Source organism: Acartia tonsa, chromosome 2 (assembly GCF_053477335.1).
Source record: "Acartia tonsa isolate MP-2025a chromosome 2, ASM5347733v1, whole genome shotgun sequence".
NCBI classification, from domain to species: domain Eukaryota; kingdom Metazoa; phylum Arthropoda; class Copepoda; order Calanoida; family Acartiidae; genus Acartia; species Acartia tonsa.
In genome coordinates, this window is record NC_137261.1 from 52,723,519 (window position 1) to 52,743,904 (window position 20,386).

General features: G+C 31.8%; 2 protein-coding genes across 6 annotated transcripts in view; both read left to right on the forward strand.

The window, feature by feature from the left end:
* LOC145312129 (uncharacterized) overlaps positions 1 to 20,386 on the forward strand; it is a 97,921-nt gene that overhangs the window by 58,726 nt on the left and 18,809 nt on the right. For all 5 annotated transcript variants that reach the window (XM_080151272.1, XM_080151273.1, XM_080151270.1 and 2 more), the window contains one exon: positions 2,242 to 2,406. In XM_080151272.1, coding sequence (XP_080007398.1) covers positions 2,242 to 2,406 — 165 coding nt within the window. The remainder of the gene's footprint in view (positions 1 to 2,241; positions 2,407 to 20,386) is intronic.
* Positions 1 to 20,386, forward strand: part of LOC145312130 (lysosomal phospholipase A and acyltransferase-like) — a 138,560-nt gene that overhangs the window by 14,223 nt on the left and 103,951 nt on the right. The gene's annotated exons all lie outside the window — the stretch shown is intronic.

Here is a 20,386-nt window from a genome sequence, read left to right on the forward strand (position 1 = left end):
TTGTCCCAGGAATCGACATATCAAAAATCAGATCAATCGGATGATTAGATCACATAAAAATGTGTTGTTAAAAAAGTAAAAAAATCAACATGTTTAAAATGAACGTACGGACATTTTTGTAATGATTATAGAGTTGCTACGCTTTCTAAATTGTACCTAACTACTACAGAAATCATCATGCAAAGTTTGGAATCGATAGGACAATTCTAACCTGTTTAAATTAACGAAAAAAGCTATCCGTTTGTGACGGACGGACGGACGGATGGACGGACAGACCGACCCTAATTATAGAAAAGCTTCGCTTATAACAAATGACAAAACGTTTTTACAAACATTGGGAGGGTAGTATAATCAAAATTACATTGTCCCATCCCTCTCTGGATACAAATAATTAACCACTAATACTTTATTGATTTTCTATGACGTATTTATATAAACAAGGATGATAGCATCCATAAGTGGCGAAATATAAAAATATCATGTACGTACAAACGAAACATACAAAAGAACGTGTCCTAACTTTTGTGATTTCTTTTTAACCCATTCGTGACGAGCTTCCGAAGTTCAAAGTTTTGATTCACCGGGGTTCAACAAAATAGATTTTTCAATAGTTACTTAATAGAATTTAAAAAGTAAGGTGTCAAATTAAAGATCGTACTATTTTTTGTTATAATGGCAATTTTCTTCTTTTTTTTGTTGCCAAAACCAACTTAATTAAAAAAACTTAAATTACTTCAAAAATAAGAGGTCTACAATAAAAACCCATTGCATATTTAAATGCTATGGATCATTTTACATCTACAACTACTGGCAAAAGTTTCCAACTAGTTATTTTTTAAAAATCATAAAAATTAGGAAACCTTCTTTTAGAATAATTGGTAATGTTTGTTTGTCTGTCTGATTTGTTGACCTCCACTTTTATGGATGTTGTCATCCTTGTTCGTTGAAATGTTATATGTGTGCAGTCGACCAAAACTTTGATAGATTTCTAGTAATCTCTACTTTAAATATGAGCTAAAATCAATAATTCTGTCGAAGTAAAATATAATTACTTCTCTCCAGAACATACATTTATAATATTATTCACTGTAGAAAACTGAAATAAAGAAATAAAAACAATGAAAATTATATCCATAAGTAGCCTAGCATTGGAAATTAACAAAAGCAGAAAGTTGATAAAGATAATGCATTATAGTTATAATTGAAAAAAATATAGATAAAATCTATATCTAAATTTAAATCAGAATCTATAACATCCAACATCCATAAAAGCGAAGCGCTGAAACGGTAGGACATTAACACTTGTAGAGTGTCAAAACTGAATAATCAGAATATAAATGTATAAAAGCCGAGACAAACTTGTAGGTAATTAAGTTGAAAAACTACTCAAATACAGGATAATGTTTAAGGACATACTTACATTTTTACGACTTGACTATAGAGATGCTTTGCTTATGACACTGTACTTTGTTGTTTGATTATAGAGTAGTTACGCTTTCTGAATTGTACCAAACTACTACAGGAATCATCATGCAAAGTTTGGAATCGATAGGACAATTTTAACATGCTTAAATTAACGAAAAGAGCTAACCGTTACGGACGGACGGACTGACTGACCGTCGGACTTACGAACGCAACGACCCTAATTATAGAAAAGATTCGGTTTTAAAAAGTTGGCTCGTCTGCGGCCGGATTAGTGAACAATTTTTAATTAGTGCAGCTGAAGCTTTTGTTGGCCGATACATTTTTTGTTAGTTCAGATGAGTATTGTTGGCATAATGGAACTGTACCTTGTTGAAAGAATCAAATACACAGACAAACATCCTCTTACTTGTTTATAAAGACTATTATTATATTTTTAATAGAAGAAAAAATAAATCAATAAGTTCAATTATATGAAAGAGGCTCTTTGAAAACGAATGCTGTAAAAATTCTGAAGAACAGCACAAATAAATAATAATTTATTTATTAATAATTTTATAATTTCGTATTTTTATTAATTCAACATCTCCAGGCTAAAAAAACTGGTTTTAATCTTATAATTGTACTTTTTTATACCCACGGAAAACTGTTTATAATTCAATGCGATAAATAACTATTCTACACTAGATCAATTCAAATACAAATTTAAAATCGGATGAATGGGAGGTATCGTTATTTTAGCCCGCTGCGAGTTTCACTTTATTAGAAAAAATAAAAATCTTGTGTAACATCCAAGTAATAATATATCCATTATTCTAGAATCCATTGAGATTGATCAGATTAAAAACGTGGACGGGACCTCCCGAGAGAGAAAGGGCAGCAACAAGCTGACAAAGAAACGGCAGTCGAGCCAGCATAGTCGGCCAGACAGCGCAGCCAGCGGCACCAGATACAGCGCATACTCAGCCGAAGAACAAGATTCAGGTACATATCAACGAATGAGGGGACATTGGGATGTTTTGTAGACTAGTTTTTTAACAACGTTTTTTTTTTCGTTGGCTTAATATCTTTTGGACCTTTAGTGAATTTTAATTGGTTGAATCTTTAAGTTGTAGCCCAATTGTAGTTGTTTTTACGGCATCAAATTTGCTGAAGTTTTTCATATTATTTGCTACAATACACTCTGCTGTTCTATTTAAATCCATTTTATTTTGATTTGTGGATAACTCATTTTTGTTCTGATGTTTTTTGAGGTTAATTTTAACAGGAGTATCTTATTGTACGTACTATTTCAAATTCTAGAGAAAGAAATATTTTAAATAAAATCATGCTAGATTTAAATTCTCAATAATTCTTCATCAAAATTGTAATTTTTCATATATAAAATATTAATAACAATTCTGTTTTTTTTTACATCTATTCATAATAAAACAAGAATAATTATAATCTTAGTAACATAATTATTTGTATAGGCAGATATATTTCAGAAATATTGCTTTTTCATTTTAGAAAATAAACCAGAGGTGGATTCTTTTTGCCCCACTAATCGCTTAGTGTGGCAAAATTGTTTTCGTGAAAAATCCACCAAAATCACATTAAAAATCTACAAAAATTAAATAAAATCATATGTTAATAACCCTTCTATGATTTTGTTTAATTTTTGTAGATTTTTGATGTGATTTTAGTGGATTTTTCACGAAAACAATTTTGCCCCACTAAGCGAATAGTGGGGCAATTTTTTTTAAGAATCCACCTCAGGGCTCGGCAGCCACTTGTCATTCGCCTGAAAGCCTTAGGGAAATTAAATTTTTACAATTTTAAAAATTGACCTATGGCAATTTCTCTTTTCAAAAAAAATTCAAATGTATTTTTACTTTTTGTAATACTCGAGAATAGATTTAAAAATATACAATATATTTTACAAAAATTGACCCTTGTTAGTCAATCCTATATTTAAATTATTTCTATTGAATTAGTTAACATACATAATAAAAGTATGAATTGTACAAATTATACACTTTGTTTTCCTTAAGCCGGCTTAAAAAGCCAGGTGGCTGAAAAAATCAGGAAATCATAGTGTATTACAGTAAGTCTATTAAGTAAAACTACACTAAGAATTCCTTTCATTTTTCTCAATTTTTCACAGAAATTGGCTTAGAAAATTCAGCCAATATTGAAAAAAATCTCCACTTTGAATGCATGAAAGCATTGTTATTGATTATACGTCTGATAATAGAGGTAATAAAATTTTTTTAAAAAGAGAAATATAAATTTAGTAGGTTTAAAATCACAAAACTTAACATTTAAATCCAAATGAAAATTCAACTGGTGAAAAACCAGTTAGCAAAACCTAACTTCTTTATTTATGAACGGATTTTAAAAATTCTTTCACTAAACCCAGGGTGGGGAGGTATCGAGTGGGGTTGAGGGGGGAGAGGGGGGGCGACCTCACCCCCCTAAATTTTTTTTTTTAAATTTTTGTTTTTTAACCAATTAAAAAAATTCTTTCACACATGACATCACCAACTCCCGGAGAAAGAGGGAGGGGGGGGGGGGAGTAAGTCCCTGCATTCCTTAATCCAAACCTCCTAACACTGCGGGCAAACCTAACCTTAACTAAACACACCCTAACCTAACCTAACATTCATTAAAGTAAATCTCAAAAAAACCACACAAATATTGAAATATAGAGTAGCTACAAATTAGCCCTCCTTACTTTAAATAAGGAAAACTTAAAATTTGTCGGGTTTTTTGCTTATTGCTTATTATTGCATGTATATAAATTACTAGGATTCAGGGAGGAGACAATGGAATGTAAATTCTCCCCCCCAAAAAATTGTCTAATTTGTCTTTATACAGTTGGTACTTTCTTATGATAAGATGGGACATTTTTTCGGCATTGACTAATCCCTCCCTGTTGTAATCTGAAAAAGTATATTTCATTTTATTAGAAAAAGTAGCCTTTTGATACTGCCTTGTTGTTGAAAGTTTTAATTAATACCTAAATATTTCCCGAATAAAAAAGTAAATAAAAAATGCTGCAGTTTTTAATCGAATGGGATGTCAAAGTGACCTATTTCATTGAAAGGCAGTACATTTTTTAAACAGTTCCACAGAGGAAGGATTTTCTTCATTCTTCATCCTACAGGGAGGAGACATTAGGCTGTTTATTACTCTAGTCCCCAAAGTTTTATAATAACGTTTTTTTTATTTGTAGGTGTAATAACTTTAGGGATTTTTTAGAATTTTATATAGCTTATCCCTTTAAGTCTCTGAGTTTATGGCTAATATACCCATTATACAAGTTTCCGTTTGCTAAAAAACAATAGATTTATTGCTCTAGATGGTTATTCAGAAACACATATTAAAAAGAATTTTGTGGCAGAAGAAGATAATTTTTATAATTGACATATGTGTTACATTGAGTAATAATACCTTCAAAATTAATGATTTGGTCGAAAACTTCCTATACTATTTTCCTTATTGGTATAATTCTGAAATTGTAGATCTAAACCTATTATGTCTATTGCCAAATGTTCTAAATACTTTAAAATAAGTGTTCTTTTAAAACAGCAAAAAAAAATTGTTTTTCTATAATTAGAGTTAGTACGTCCGTCCGTCAGTAGTTAATTTAGGCAGGTTATAATTGCCATATCAAGTTCAAACTTTCAGGGACAAACCTTTAGCAAATATTGCTGTTAATTGTATCCTAAGCTTCACATTCAATCATTTTGTAAGCCTTATTATTTATTCATATAAACAAAAAAACAAGAAAGGTTGTTACCAATGAAATATATGGACGCTAGACTATTGCAGAACAGCGAGGAGGTACAACAAACATTACCAGAAAAATGAAATGTGATATTTTTTTGTTGTTTTCAATGTACACTTGGTGCATCTGTTTAGATTCCTCTCATAAATTAGCATTTATTTATTCTATTTGTCCCTGTCAGTCATGCTACTAAAGACATAAATAAAAAGAATTGAAACATGGATTTCCCCAAAGTTTTATAATAACATTTTCTTATTCGTTGGCTTTAAAACTTTAGGTACTCTTAATGAATTTTGTATGGTTGGTTTATTAAATTGAGTGTTCATACGTTTCAAGCACCTACATAAGGGGTTATTTTGTGTATCAACATTGGGGATGTACATCAATTAGTCAGCCATAATCTTATCCCTTTAGATCCCTGTGAATTTTTTTTTATTTCAAAGTTAAAGACAATGTTTAATTTTAACGGAAATTTACAAAATAAGACACATTTATTTGCAGCTACTCTTCATCTTACTTTGGCTGAATCTTCTCCATAACTACTATGGCTGTCCGTCCGTATGTCAGGTTTAGGTGATAACGCAATTTTCTCGGCCCATAATTAAGATAGAGGACTCATTTTTTTGTGCCAATTCTGTAAATATTTGTCTCTGAGACTGTTAGTCAGGTGACTAAAGGCAAAAATGTACAATTATAGAAATGTTAATTTCTGATTTGTTAATTCAGATGGATAGATAGATAGATATATTGTATATTGAATGTCATATATATTGATATGTATATGATTAGCACACCTCCCTGGCAAAACCCTGTTCACGCCACTGAATAATGAATTCTACAGAGAGAGAGGGGACAATGCGCTGTTTATTACATAAGTCCCCAAAGTGTTATGATAACGTTTTCTTATTTATTGGCTTCACAAATTTGGGAAATTTTGATTGTTTGGTTTATTAAATTAAGTGTCCATACGTTTCAACCACTAATTGTAATCTACATAAGGGGTTATTTTGTGAAATAACATTGGGGATGTACATCAACTTTAACTTTATTTTACAAGGATAAAAAGTTAAAAACATCCTTAAAATCAGATCTTAAAAAATTAACAAAGAAGTTGTATCAACTTTTTTGCTTTTTATTTAAGATAGCTAGCCGGTTCTTTCAGTAAGTAGTAGATGTAAAATTTTTCATAGAATTCAGATATGCAATCGGTTTTTTTGTAGACCTCTTATTTTTAAAGTAATTTAAGTTTTTTAAAAAAATAATTAAGTCGGTTTTAAGGTATTAAAACGCAACAAAATAAAAGAAGAAAATGGCCAGTATGAACAAAAATAGTAAGATCTTTAATTTGACACCTTACTTTTAAAATTCTGTTGAGTAATTATTGAAAAAATCTATTTTTTTAACCTCGGTTTAATGAAAACTTTAGACCTAAATATTTTCTCAAACAGACATAAAAAACATGGGTTCATTTATACCTTTAGAATCAGAAAAATATTACGAATCTATTCTAAGCAAAATTGAAAAAGTTTTATAAAACGATTACAAAAAAAATAAGTTTATTTTAAGAATCATAATTTTCGGCTTTAAAGGGTTAGCTTGAACCAAACCTGAACTAAACCTAAACAAAAGACAATGCAATGTAGCAGATATTTTTTAAACACAAGAAACAATAATGTATTTTTAACTGCATTGTTTTGAAGTTTATAAACAGACTGATGCATATTTGTTCATAATTTTTCATTCTTTACATGTTCTTTAATATCACTATATTTATTGTAGTATCTATTGTATATATTGTATGAACGTTCTCCTTTTTTTCTGGCAATTCTATAGGTTAATTTTATAGATTAAGCTTCCCGATTTGTCAATTTTTGCGATTTGTGATTGGCTAGTTTAGTAGTTACAATTCTTAAAATAAACTTTTTATTTTTTCTATTTTTTCTTACAATTTTTTAAAACTTTTTCAATTTCGCTTAGAATGGATTCATATTATTTTTCTCATTCTAATGGTATATATGAACCCATATTTTTTATGTCTGTATGAGAAAATATTTAGGTTTAATGTTTTGATTAAACCGAGGTTAAAAAAATAGATTTTTTCAACAATTACTCAACAGAATTTTAAAAGTAAGGTGTCAAATTAAAGATCTTACTATTTTTGTTCATACTGGCTATTTTCTTCTTTTATTTTGTTGCGTTTTAGTACCTTAAAACCGACTTAATTATTTTTTTTAAAAACTTAAATTACTTAAAAAATAAGAGGTCTACAAAAAAACCGATTGCATATCTGAATTCTATGAAAAATTTTACATCTACTACTTACTGAAAGAACCGGCTAGCTATCTTAAATAAAAAGCAAAAAAGTTGATACAACTTCTTTTTAATTATAGTTTTGAGCAAGGTAACTATGTTTTGGTTGTAAAATTTTTGGTCAAATTAGAGTTGCTTACCTTATAGAAGAATCGCTATTATATTTCCAAATGGACATACATACTGTCGTAGATAAAGATTATAACCATAGAGTTGTTTTGCTTCCAAAATGATAGCTTTTTTGTAATCAGAATCAAAAACAATTTTGTTTAAAATTTATAACCGATAGGACAATTCTTTTATTTTACATGAACTTAAGTTTTCTGTTTTGCTGTACATAAACGTATGGACGTACTGGAATACTCAAGTTATAGAGTAGCTATTCTACCAATAAAAAGGAGCTACACCACAATTCGTCACCTATTACATTTATGTACAGATAATAAAGTTGGGTGGGTGAATATATCTAACTCCAATATCAATTATTAAATTAAAAGTATTGCTTACTATAACCCACTTATCTTTAATATAAATTATTCTTTAATACCTTTTTATATCCGAAACTAGAGTTAACAATTTGCAATAATTATGCTTCAAAACTTGTTTAGCAAAATAAATGATTTTTGAAATAATGATAAAACAATTGTTTTATTAATAAATAGCCCAAAACAACAACAAGACACTTAAAATTCCAACAATTGTCAAGATCTTAAGCTTCGCACAAAAAAAAACTTTGTACAAAAGGGATAAGACAATGGATGATAAATTTATTTTGATCTTCAGTGATGTTAAATAAATTGCACTCTTTCTGTTAATTAAAATAATAGTTAAAAAGATTTTAAAAGTTAGGACACCATTCTAGCTCAATTCGTTCGCTAGTTATCGAAGAAATAAGTAATTTTCAAACCTAGAAGGGTGCCGCTGAAAAATTCAAGTTTTGGCCACTATCTGGGCTAGGATTAAGCTACATAAGATATAAACACGGCAAAATGTTTGTCTCAATGAGTAGAATAAGCACACAAATTTTGGTGAACCTAGGCCATTTTTAAGGGGGCTGGACCAAACGATGTAACTTCCATCGATACAAGTTTTGGCTCACTTACACTAATTTCGGCCTCTCGCGTATTGAAAAATCTAAGTTTTCTCCACCATTTGGGCTAGGATGGAGCTACCATCGATGTTAAGGTGTCTAAATGAGCGTCTCACCGAGTAGAATTCACCCTCCAAAGATGAAGATCCTAGGACAATTTTTAGATAGGCGGACCACAAGATGTAAGTCCATCGATACAAGTTTTGGCTCACTAAAATTGAAGTTACAAGTCGTGGTCCAGCCCCCTTTGAGTTGGAATCTTGACCCCAAATTTTGTACACATGTGTAGCATATTGAGACGGACATTTTGCCACCTTGAAGTCCAAAATCGGTTGAGAAACAAAAAAGTTTTCCTAGGAAAAACTGATTTTTTGGATTTTAGTGAGCCAAAACTTACATCAAAAAATCAAACATCGTTTGGTCTACCCCCCTAAAAGTTGTCCAAAGTTAACCGAATTTTTTGTGTGAGTCTGTGGGGTCGAGACGGTCATTTAGAAACCTTAACATCGATTCTAGCTCAATCCATTCGCTAGTTATCGAAGAAACATGGATTTTGTCAATTTGGTATTTAATGTTTTTAAACATTTATATATAAGTGTAATTTTGAAATCTTGTGTATTTTCTTGGGGAACTATGATGTGCGTCTATCTTGGAAAGTCCTCGGTTACCCTTAATGGACTCGGTGGAGGTTTTAGCGTTAAATGGCAACACAAAAGTGTCTACTAAGCTAGTCTACGATGTAAAACTGTCCTTTAGAAGGGAGATAGAGCCCTCTTAGCTTAGTATAGAAGGCTTATAAGTAGACTACGGTTGGAGATGTCTTAACAACGGTTAAAGATCTTTGGTTCTAGCTTCCAGAGGACTACTTTGGGGATACCCTGGCTTAGCTGGGTAGTAGATAACCTGGGTAGTGGTGTCCTGTTAAGGAAGAGTGTCTTTAGGCTGGATTATGGTAGTCTAATTGCGCTTAAGTAGGGAAAGGGAGCCTATAACTGGGCGAGGGTTAAGGGTAGAGTAGTCTAACTTTCTCCCGCTTGACAAGGGTTACTGTATATGCACAATAAATGGTTTCAATATCTCAATAGAAAAACAAGAAATTAAGCCATTTTCTACTTTCAATGCAGGGATTCGAACCTTAAACCTTCAGCTAGAACTGTGACCTGTTAGTATGTTATAACTGAAGGTTAGACATTTCTAAAAATGTAAAGACCAAAATTTTGTGACACATATTGCCATTTGTAGAAGGGAAAAATGAATAAAAATTAAGGGTGGGGGGGTGGGGGTTCGTAATGACATCTATTCGTAAACTGTGAGCAAAATGGTCTAAATATTTAGCTAGACCCTTCAAACTTGGTATATAAGCCTAGTCCTACAGGTATTACATCTAAATGGCAAAAAAATCCAAAAAATTTATTTTAAGGTTAGGTTAGGTAAGAAAAACCCTGCGGAAATGGGGTTTTTAGGCTTTTTTTGGTCTATTTTGATGTGGAAACTTACCTTAAATTGTTTTTTCTTAGGGTTTTAACTTAAATACACTGTGTCTATTCATATGGACATTATTTAAGATGATTCAGCAAGTCTTGGACCGACCCCAGAGGGGCTAGGTGGGTGGCCCGCAGGGGTTAAGTGCATTCTTCCCAATATATTTGTTGTGATACATCAAATCATAGGTTTTTTAGGTCAAGGAACTTAAAAACAGAGCTAAAATAAGCATTAGACTAATCTGAAGCTAGCCCCAAAGGGCTAGGTTGGTGGCCTGCAGGTGTTAAGTGCATTTTTTCCAATATATATCTTGTTATATATCAAAATGTAGGTTTTTTAGGTCAAGAAACTCAAATTCTGAGCGAAAATTACAATTAGACTAACCTGAAGCTAACCTTCGTGGGCTAGGTTGGTTTTATGCAGGGTTTAAGAGCATTTACCTAACCTAACCTATAAACTTACTCATATTTTTACAAGTTTTTTTCTTGAATAAACTATGTCTATTAAAGGAAGCCTGCAAGAAATACCACTCTTTAACTGCTGAAAGACTGCCACAAGTAGACCAAATACCCCAAAGTTGAAGCCTTCAGCTTCTATAACAAATAAGTTCTAGGCATTTTAAAATGACATTTTATGTACAATGAAAATTTTGAAAGAATTGCAATGCTCATGTTGAAAACTTTGAAATTAAACTACGTGGCCTAGAAACAAAATTATAAGCTTATTTTTGTCATAAATTTAGGTTTCCAGTAACTAATTATATTTTTACAATAAAAATACTCATTTTTATAGTCAAAATCATTAAAAAAAATTAAGTTTTACTTGCGTTGTACCAAATGTACTGTAGCCAATCAGAAGGCTGAATCAGCTTAAAAACCAATCACAGCTAAGCTTGTATTAGTTTACCCCTTTGTTTCCGCTATGATTTTCGTTTAAAAATGCAATTTAAATCGAATTTTTTTCATAGATTTTGACTATGAAATGTGGTGTTTTTATTGTAAAAATGTAATCAGTTACAGGCAATCTAAGTTTCTGACAAAGATAAGGTTATAATTTTATGTCTAGGCAACGTAATTTAACCCTTAACGGTCGGGGGGGGGGGGGGGGGGGCGTTGAACGCCCCCCCTTCCGGTTTTTTCTATCTCATTTTCTGTGTGTTAAAGATAAAGAGCCCAAACTGCTTGACTTTTTAAGTATGGGTATGACACACAACTGAGAGTTGGAATTTTTTGAATATCTCCATCCTGGCGGGCACAGGATGCCAGCAAACCTGGCAGGGTCATCCAGGTAAAGAGCAAAAATATTTTTTTGACTAAAACAAAGCATTTTATCATACCAAAATACTAAAAAATCCTCTAGTAGTACATCCTTATATGAAATACAGGTGTTCAAGTCACTTTCAGGTTCCAGGTATGATCCTGCAGGTCCTGATCCTCCAGGTCTCCAGAAACCTTTAAAAGGCTCCTGTGGCCGCAATTTTTGACTTAAAGACTTCAAATTTTAAACTTAAGCTTTTCTTACATGTCTACATAACGTATTAAAATTTCATGAAGATCCGCCGCCGTTTTCCCGCCGACCGCCGACTGCGGCGGCTGGCAGCTGCCAAGTACAGCTGCGGCCGCTGAAATTTATATTTTGATATTTCTAATGTAAAATTTACATAAAAATAAACATTTTCTGGGAAAGAATTTTTCTTCTAGCTTCAAAAATAAGAAAATTACAGCCGTTTGAAATTTTTGAATAAAAAAAGACCTAAAAACAAAGGTTGTTAAATAAAAGGGTGAAGGAAGCGAAAATTGACTTTGACTTATAAAAGGTCGGAAATTCATTATCAAACAGGGGACTTGCACAAAAAAATTTAGACCTCTAGCTCTAATAGGAACTGAGATAATTAGGGGGGGCGTTGAACGCCCCCCCCCCCCCGACCGATTAAGGTGCGGCAAGGGGCCCGACTGTAAAGGGTTAATATTGTTTTTTCTTTTATGAGCATTGGAAATCTTTCAAAAATTCCATTGTACATAATATGCTATTTTGAAATGCCTAGAACTTTTTTGTTATTGAAGCTGAAGGCTTTAAATTTAGGGTATTGGGTCTTCTTGTGGCAGTCTTTCAGCAGTTAAAACGTGTTATTTCTTGCAGGCGTCCTTTAATGAGGACTTTATTTAAGATGATCCAGCAAGTCGGGGACCGACCCCAGCAGGCTAGGTGGGTGGCCCGCAGGGGTTAAGTGCATTTTTCCCAACATATATGTTGTGATACATCAAATTGCCCGCAGGGGTTAAATGAATTATTTTCCAATATATACCTTGTTTTATATCAAAATATAGGTTTTTAAGAAACTCAAATTCAAAGTTAAAATTGACATAAGACCTACCTGAAGCTAACCCCCGCGGGCTAGGTAGATTTTCCGCAGGGCTTATGTGCATTTTACCTAACCTAGAAACTTACTTTTTCTTTCTGTTTTTTTCCTTGAATAAACTGTGTCTATTAATGAGGACATTATTTTAGATAATCCAGCAAGTTGGGGACCAACCCCAGCAGGCAAGGTGGGTGGCCCACAGGGGTGTAGTGCTTTTTTTTCTAAAGTATGTGTTGTCATACATCAAATTATACCTAGATTTTTAGGTAAAGAAACTCAAATTTTTTTTATCTCATGAATAGACACAGTTTATTCAATAAAAATCCTTTAAAAAAAGTAAGATTCTAGGTTAGGTTAGGTAAAATGCATTTAAGCCTTGCAGGCAACCCCCCAAGCCCGCAGGGGCTAGCTTCAGATTAGTCTGATTCTATCATTAGCTCTTAATTTGAATTTCTGGACCTAAAAAAACCTATAATTTTATGTATGACAACACATACTTTTAAAAAATACACTTAACCCCTGCGGGCCACCCACCTAGCCTGCTGGGGTCGGTCCCCGGCTTGCTTGATCATCTTAAATAATGTTCTCATAAATAGACACAGTTTATTCCAGAAAAAAACCCTAAAAAAACAAGTAAGGATCTAGGTTAGGTTAGGTAAAATGCACTTAAGACTTAGATTAGTCTGATACTTTTTTTAGCTGTAAATTTGAGTTTCTTGACCTAAAAAACCTATACATTGCAAAAAAAATGCATATTTTGATATATAACAAGGTATATTGGAAAATAATGCATTTAACCCCTGCGGGCCACTGACCTAGCCCCCTGGGGCTAGCTTTAGATTAGTCTTAAGCTAATTCTAGCTCTGAATTTGAGTTACTGACCTAAAAAACTTATAATTTGATGTATTACAAAATATATATTGGGAAAAATTCACTTAACCCCTGCGAGCCACCCACCTAGCCCGCTTGGGTCGGTCCCCGACTTGCTGGATCATCTTAAATAAAGTCCTCATTAATAGACACAGTTTATTCAAGAAAAAAACCTGTAAAAATATAAGTAAGTTTATAGGTTAGGTTAGGTAAATGCTCTTAAGCCCTGCAGAAAACCAACCTAGCCCAGGGGGTTATCTCAGGTTAGTCTAATGCTAATTTTTGCTCAGAATTTGAGTTTCTTGACCTAAAAAACTTATATTTTGATATACACGGTGTTTAAAAAAAAACTGTGTTTTCCGGTTTTGAGAAACAACCAGAAGGAATATGAAAATAGGATTATAGGTTCATATTCTATGTAAAAATGTACATCGGACTTACTTAAGGTGTTTTTTGATATCTCTAAAAATGTGGCTGTACTGATTGGTACATGTAGGGGAAAAATGCTTGATGTTGAATATGAGATATCAATTAGATTGAAATAACTTGTATATTTTGCAACATATTGTTTCAAAAGTACAATATCAAAGTAGTAAAAGGTTAAATCAATGTCCCCATATGAAATTTTTTACATATTTTCTTTTCTGGCTCCATGAAAAGACCTTTTTAGGTTCTTCAGTTTTTTCTATTTCTCTATGACAAAGTCATTTTTAGAAAAAAAATCTCTTTTAATACTGTGTGCATTGACAAATAAAACAAGTCACTTTTTATTTCATTTCAATAACTTAAAAATAAGCAAGTTATCATGGTTTGAAATTGTCTGTAAAAAGTGCGTTTTCTTTAATTACTCATGTTTTATAAGATGATCTCTTATAATCTGTCAATCAAAATTAAGAGATTAAAGGGGGAGGGGCGAGGAACGGATATGAAGAATTTTAATACTAAGAATTAAAATCCAAGCAAAAAGAATATTGATTTTTGGTTTAAAAAAAGGCATCTTAAATTAAGTTTTAAATGTAATTATCAGATTATTTTGATGTTTATGTTAAAATGTTGTTTTCAAGTTAAAAAAGGATTTTAATTCAATGTTATAGCATAAAATTCTGTAAGAATACAATAACACACACACATTTTGATTCTTTGGGCTCTAAAATGCGCTGTTGTTTTAAGAGATATTAAAAAACGCCTATATTTGATGCATATTTTTATAGAGAATATGGACATATAATTATTTTTTTTGTACTCTAATGGTTGTTTCCCAAATCTGGAAAACGCAGTTTTTTCTGAAACACCTTGTATAACAAGATATATATTGGAAAAAATGCACTTAACCCCTGCGGGCTATCAACCTAGCCCGCTGGGGCTAGCTTCAGATTAGTCTAATGCTTATTTTAGCTCTGAATTTGAGTTCCTTGACCTAAAAAACCTATAATTTGATGTATCACAACATATATATTGGGAAGAATGCACTTAACCCCTGCGGGCCACCCACCTAGCCCCCTGGGGTCGGTCCAAGACTTGCTGAATCATCTTAAATAATGTCCATATGAATAGACACAGTGTATTTAAGTTAAAACCCTAAGAAAAAACAATTTAAGGTAAGTTTCCACATCAAAATAGACCAAAAAAAGCCTAAAAACCCCATTTCCGCAGGGTTTTTCTTACCTAACCTAACCTTAAAATATTTTTTTTTGATTTTTTTGCCATTTAGATGTAATACCTATAGGACTAGGCTTATATACCAAGTTTGAAGGGTCCAGCTAAATATTTAGACCATTTTGCTCACGGTTTACGAATAGATGTCATTACGAACCCCCCCCCCCCCCCCCCTTTAATAAATAATCAAACTTTGAAAGGGCCTCAAACCTGCAACCTTTGAGATATGAACTTAATTTCTTGTACAAAAATTTTAAATAGATAAGTCTATTAGCTAGTTTTAAAATTTTGTTAAAATGTTAAAAGACCTCGAAGCTAGAGTGCTGGTTATGGAAAAACCAGAAAAGATAAGTTAGATTATATTAGAATTGACTGATTTCTAAAAAATCACTTGGAGGTGGTACATAGTTATAATAAATGTATTTACACAATAAATGGTTTCAATGACTCAATAGACAAACAAGAATAACATTGTTGTAACGTAAAAAAAATATCAAAACTTTAAAATGGCCTCACACCTGCCACCTTTGAGATATGGCATTGATATGTTGTGCAATAATAGCAAATAAATAAGTCTATTATCAAGTTTTGAAATTTTGTTAAAATCTTAAAACACCTCGGAACTAGAATGCTATTTAGGTTAAATCAGCAATGTTAGGTTAGGTTAGGTTGTAGTTGACTGATTTTCAAAAATCAACTGGAGGTTGTTGATAGTTATGAGAAATGTATATGCACAATAAATAGTTTCAATAAAAGACAAACAAGAAATTGAATTTTTTATGAGCTTATTTCCAAAATACAGCCATTTTCTACTTTCAATGCGGGGTTTCGAACCTTTAACCTTTAGCTAGAGCTTTGACCTTTCAGTATGTTATAACTGCAGGTCAGACAATTCTAAAAGTATAAAAACCAAAAATTTTGGTCAATTAGGAGCTGAGCTACGATTTTTTAAACATCAAAATTGTCATTTTGGATTGGTTTTTTGAGGCTCGAGGCCGCCAGAGGCCACCAATCACTTGCTTAAGAAGGAGCAAAAACGACCAGCTCGTCGAGCTGATATCATTAGACACTTAAACTTCATCTGATTTGATTGCATCCATTAAGGTTAAAAACTGAAGTTACCTCTAAATTTTCAAAATTGGATTATGTTTTCTTCCCGGTCGTCAAAAGTAGCCTAAAACCTGCTCTAATCAAATTGTTTAAGATTTATTATTTTGGCCCATTTATGGGGGGTCGTCGAAGCGGACTTTAGCCCTCCTGGGCCTCTGAAATCAAAATGTCTTCAAAATTGTAAAAGTGTACCCAGATTATTGGTTTGCTGAACCTAAAATAAGTCCATTTTTTGGCTACTTAATCTCTGGCCTCCTAAGCCGAATTTGGTCAATCTGAAAACACTTTTAGTTTTACTCTAAAAAAAATTTCATTTGAGTATTTTTCCAACTGTCTTTGAGCCTCTAGGGGCAGGTTTGATGCCAGAAATTAGGCCTTATTTTTTTGCTAAAAACACGAAAAGACCGAAATTCTTCTAAATGCTGTTCTTAAAATACCCTGATTTATAATTCTTTCTTTAAAAAATAAATAGAATAAGGAAAATCGGTAGGTAAATACGTTTATTATGAAGTTTTTAAAAGTTTACCTTGCTTTTTAAAAAATGTAATTCGTTATTTTTAGATTACGTAAGTTTAAATAACTTTAGAGAAAACAAGGATGACAACAATTACTAGAAGCAAAGATCTATCGATCAGACTGTCATTCAAACGAACTTTAACAAATGAAACGATTCCTTTAATCAAACAATTAAATATCAGCTGAATTAGAATTCTGAAAAATTATTTATCATATAGTATTATGGACAATGTGCAACAAATAAAAATATCTATTCTGAAATATACATATTTTTACATAGTGATGCTTTACAGACAGACAGACGAACAGGTCTACCAAATCTAAAGTTAGAAAAGCTCCTCTTTTAAAAGTTTATATTTTATCTTAAAATATATATTTATAAATTACATTAAAAAAGAATCCCAAAAGTATTGAATCTCAAATGAACCATTATTTTTGCAAGAATATTTGCAAATTTTTTATATAAAGAAATAACAAATCAAATAACTTTTTGTAAATAAGTCGGATTCAAGTGATTTATATTATTGAAAAAATATGTAAAATGAAATATTTTATTTTCATAAGTAGCATGGCTTCAAAAAACTATCATCGAGAGAAAAAAAGACCACATAGAAATTTAATCATCTTATTTATAATAAATCATTTATATATATAAGTACCCAAAATTTTGTGCAAACATCCGAAAGAATGTGTTTGCAAAACTTTGAGCAACAGTATAATTTTCAGACTACTTTGCCTCTAAGAAAGCTTAATTTATTTGAAAATACGAAAAATAATTGAGTATATGCAATGCCATAGGTCCTGTGATGGTTCTAGGCTATTTCAATTTTAGATTTAAGTCTTGGTTTTAAGCTATTTTTGAAGCCCTTTTAGATACAGAACCATCCTAAAAATGAAAGTATGTCCCGTATTTAATTTATTTTGCAAAAATTTATGTTGTCTGATGTTGTCATCCTTGTTTTGGTAAATTTATGTGCTGTGTTCATTTTTTAAAAATCATTATCCAAAATAATCCTTCTATTAAAGTAACAGTGTGTGTGTGTGTGTGTGTGTTTGTCTGTCTGTGTGTATCGAAGGATCTCGCTAACCACCGAACCGAGATGGTTTTCTTTTACAATGTAGCTTTTTATAGGTCCTTGTAAGGTTCATAACTTTTTTGGGGGAGGGTACCACCACCCTCTGTTACAATACCTATAACCTTTTAATATTCATTCTATGTTAACTCGTACATGAAAACTTTTTTCATATTTAAGGAGTTAAGAAACATAGAACAATTTTAGAAGTTAAATATTTAAGTTCAAATAATTCAATTTATTTATTAGTAGCAAAGCTTCTCTTTAATTTACTTTGTCTCTTCATCAGTCTTCCAGTCTGTAACGCTATGGGGGACATGCAATTTTCTCAGCTTCCATTGAAGATAGACAGCGAAGATTCTATATCAGTGAGCATTAAGTGTAAATTTATCTTTTACTGTTAAAGAAAACAAGGATGACAACATCCATAAAAAGAAAGCTCTATAAAACCAAAGACCATAGAACATTAACACATGTAGAAAGTCAAAACTTTGGGTACTTATATTTAAATTTATAAGTATACTGACTTCTTAAATTTTAAAATGTCCCAACCTTTTAACCAATAATTTTAATCTAAAGAATGAATAAATTTGATAATCATCATTGAAGACGCATAAAAGTTTATCTTATTTCGTCTTATCCCTTAGAAATCCTGCATAAAATAGATGTTTTAAAATGCTAGAATTAAATAATTCATTGTCTGAGATTTTCACATACTCTAATATTCTGTTTATTCCAGATGGTTAATATAGCGTTACCCCCCCCCCCCCCCCCATCCCCTCCAAACAATAGAGGAACATATTGAAATATATCTGAAAACTATATTAGCAACCTAAAAGGATGTCATTTTGTCTGCATGTATGTCCGTAAAATCTCGTAATCAGCTAGATCGATCGTCTTATCCCTTTAGATCCCTGTTAAAAAAAAAGACTTTTATTTTATAGTTTCTAGCGGATACGGCCCTAAAGGCCTCAAGAGCACATGAGGGAGGGGAGGTTTGACAATAAAAATTTAATAGTTAAACATTAGACAGATTAAAAGAGAAAATTTTATATTAAAAGCATATACAACAGAAATACATACAGAAAAATAGACAAATATCATTTCATTCTAAAAATAATAACTGACTGTCCAATCGACAGACAGACGTACAACAAACCAACAAAATATAGAGTAGCGTCGCTAAAAGAAATAGACAGATACTATAAAGGCTACAAGCCTTCCCCTACATTAAAAAAGATGTATGTACAACAAACAAACTAAATTATTAAATATAGAGTAGCTTCGCTGAAAGAAATATACATATACAATGAAGCTAAAGACCTCCCCTGAAAGCCATAAAATATTAATGACCGACCAACAAACGGACAGATGTACAACAAACAAACTAAATATAGAGTTGCTTCACTGAAATAGATAGATATGATAAGCCTCAAGAACTCCCATACCAGCCAAAAAAGCATTACTGAACGACCAACAGACAAACAGATGAATGTACAACAATGAAACTAAATATAGAGTAGCTTCGCTTAAAGAAATAGATAGATGCTACAAAAATGCTAAAGAGCTCTGAAAGCCTGGAAACTCTGACTAAGTCGTATTTTCAAAGTAGCTTTTAAAAGGTTATCTTAGGTTAGATTGGGTAAGGTAAATTTTAATGATTGCACCGCAAGATTAAATCCCCCGCAGAGGCTAGAAAAAGAAGAATATATACTGTGAAACTACGACGAATCCCGCTAGTTTCCTTGATCCAAAACGATTTTGTGCTTCGCTACTCATGAATGTTGTCATCCTTGTTATATTTCAATTTATAAATTATTTGTTATTTGTGAGTAATGACAGCTGTAAGACCCCCATAAAGATATTTAGTAAATATTTTGATGCAAGAAAAAATAGCAAGTTCATTTCTTGTAGTTTTTAGGTTAAGATATGAATGTACAAATAAGCCTCCCGCATGGGTTAGGAATATAAAAAACCTATAAGATGGTCTGAAATAGGTTAGGTAGGCTAAGTGTCCACTCCGACGTTTGGAACTCCTACGTTTGTCCTAGGACCTAATTTAGAACTGAATTGGTTAAGTGGCTGGCAAGATCTTGACATACAAAAACCTTGGGTACTTCAGATTAATTTTAGGTGCTTTAATACAAAATGCATGTAAAAGCTGATAACCTCCACTCTCTTATTTGTAAAATGAATTGAAATAAGGAGGATCTTTGTGGGACCTTAACCCTGTGGGGCAACTAAGTACCAAAATGACTCAGCTTAGGCTAATTAAAAGTAATAAACAAACGCATAAAACTACTACATCCCAATACTAATATTAATCATTAATAAAGGGGGGTGGAGATATGAGATAAGTATCCAAATTAAAAAGAAATAATATTAGTCTACAGGAAGGGTAATTTTTATATCATTGTTGGGGGTTGTATATCAATTTATTGTCCATTGTCTTACACCCATAAGATCCATGCTTTTAAATATTACCTAATTAAATTCTATTGCATTGTGGGCAGAAAGACAATGTAAAAAACACAAATTCTACGAATTAAAGAATCCGCCAATTATTTAGATGTTAAAAATATTCCGTTCCTTGTTATATGAAGTACTATGATTATGTTTATCTATCTATTATACTTATGTTATATCTTATTATTTTATGACTGTTGTATATTGTTTCTTGTAGAAATAAATATTTAAATGTCAAAAATAGCCGTTAGTAAACAAAT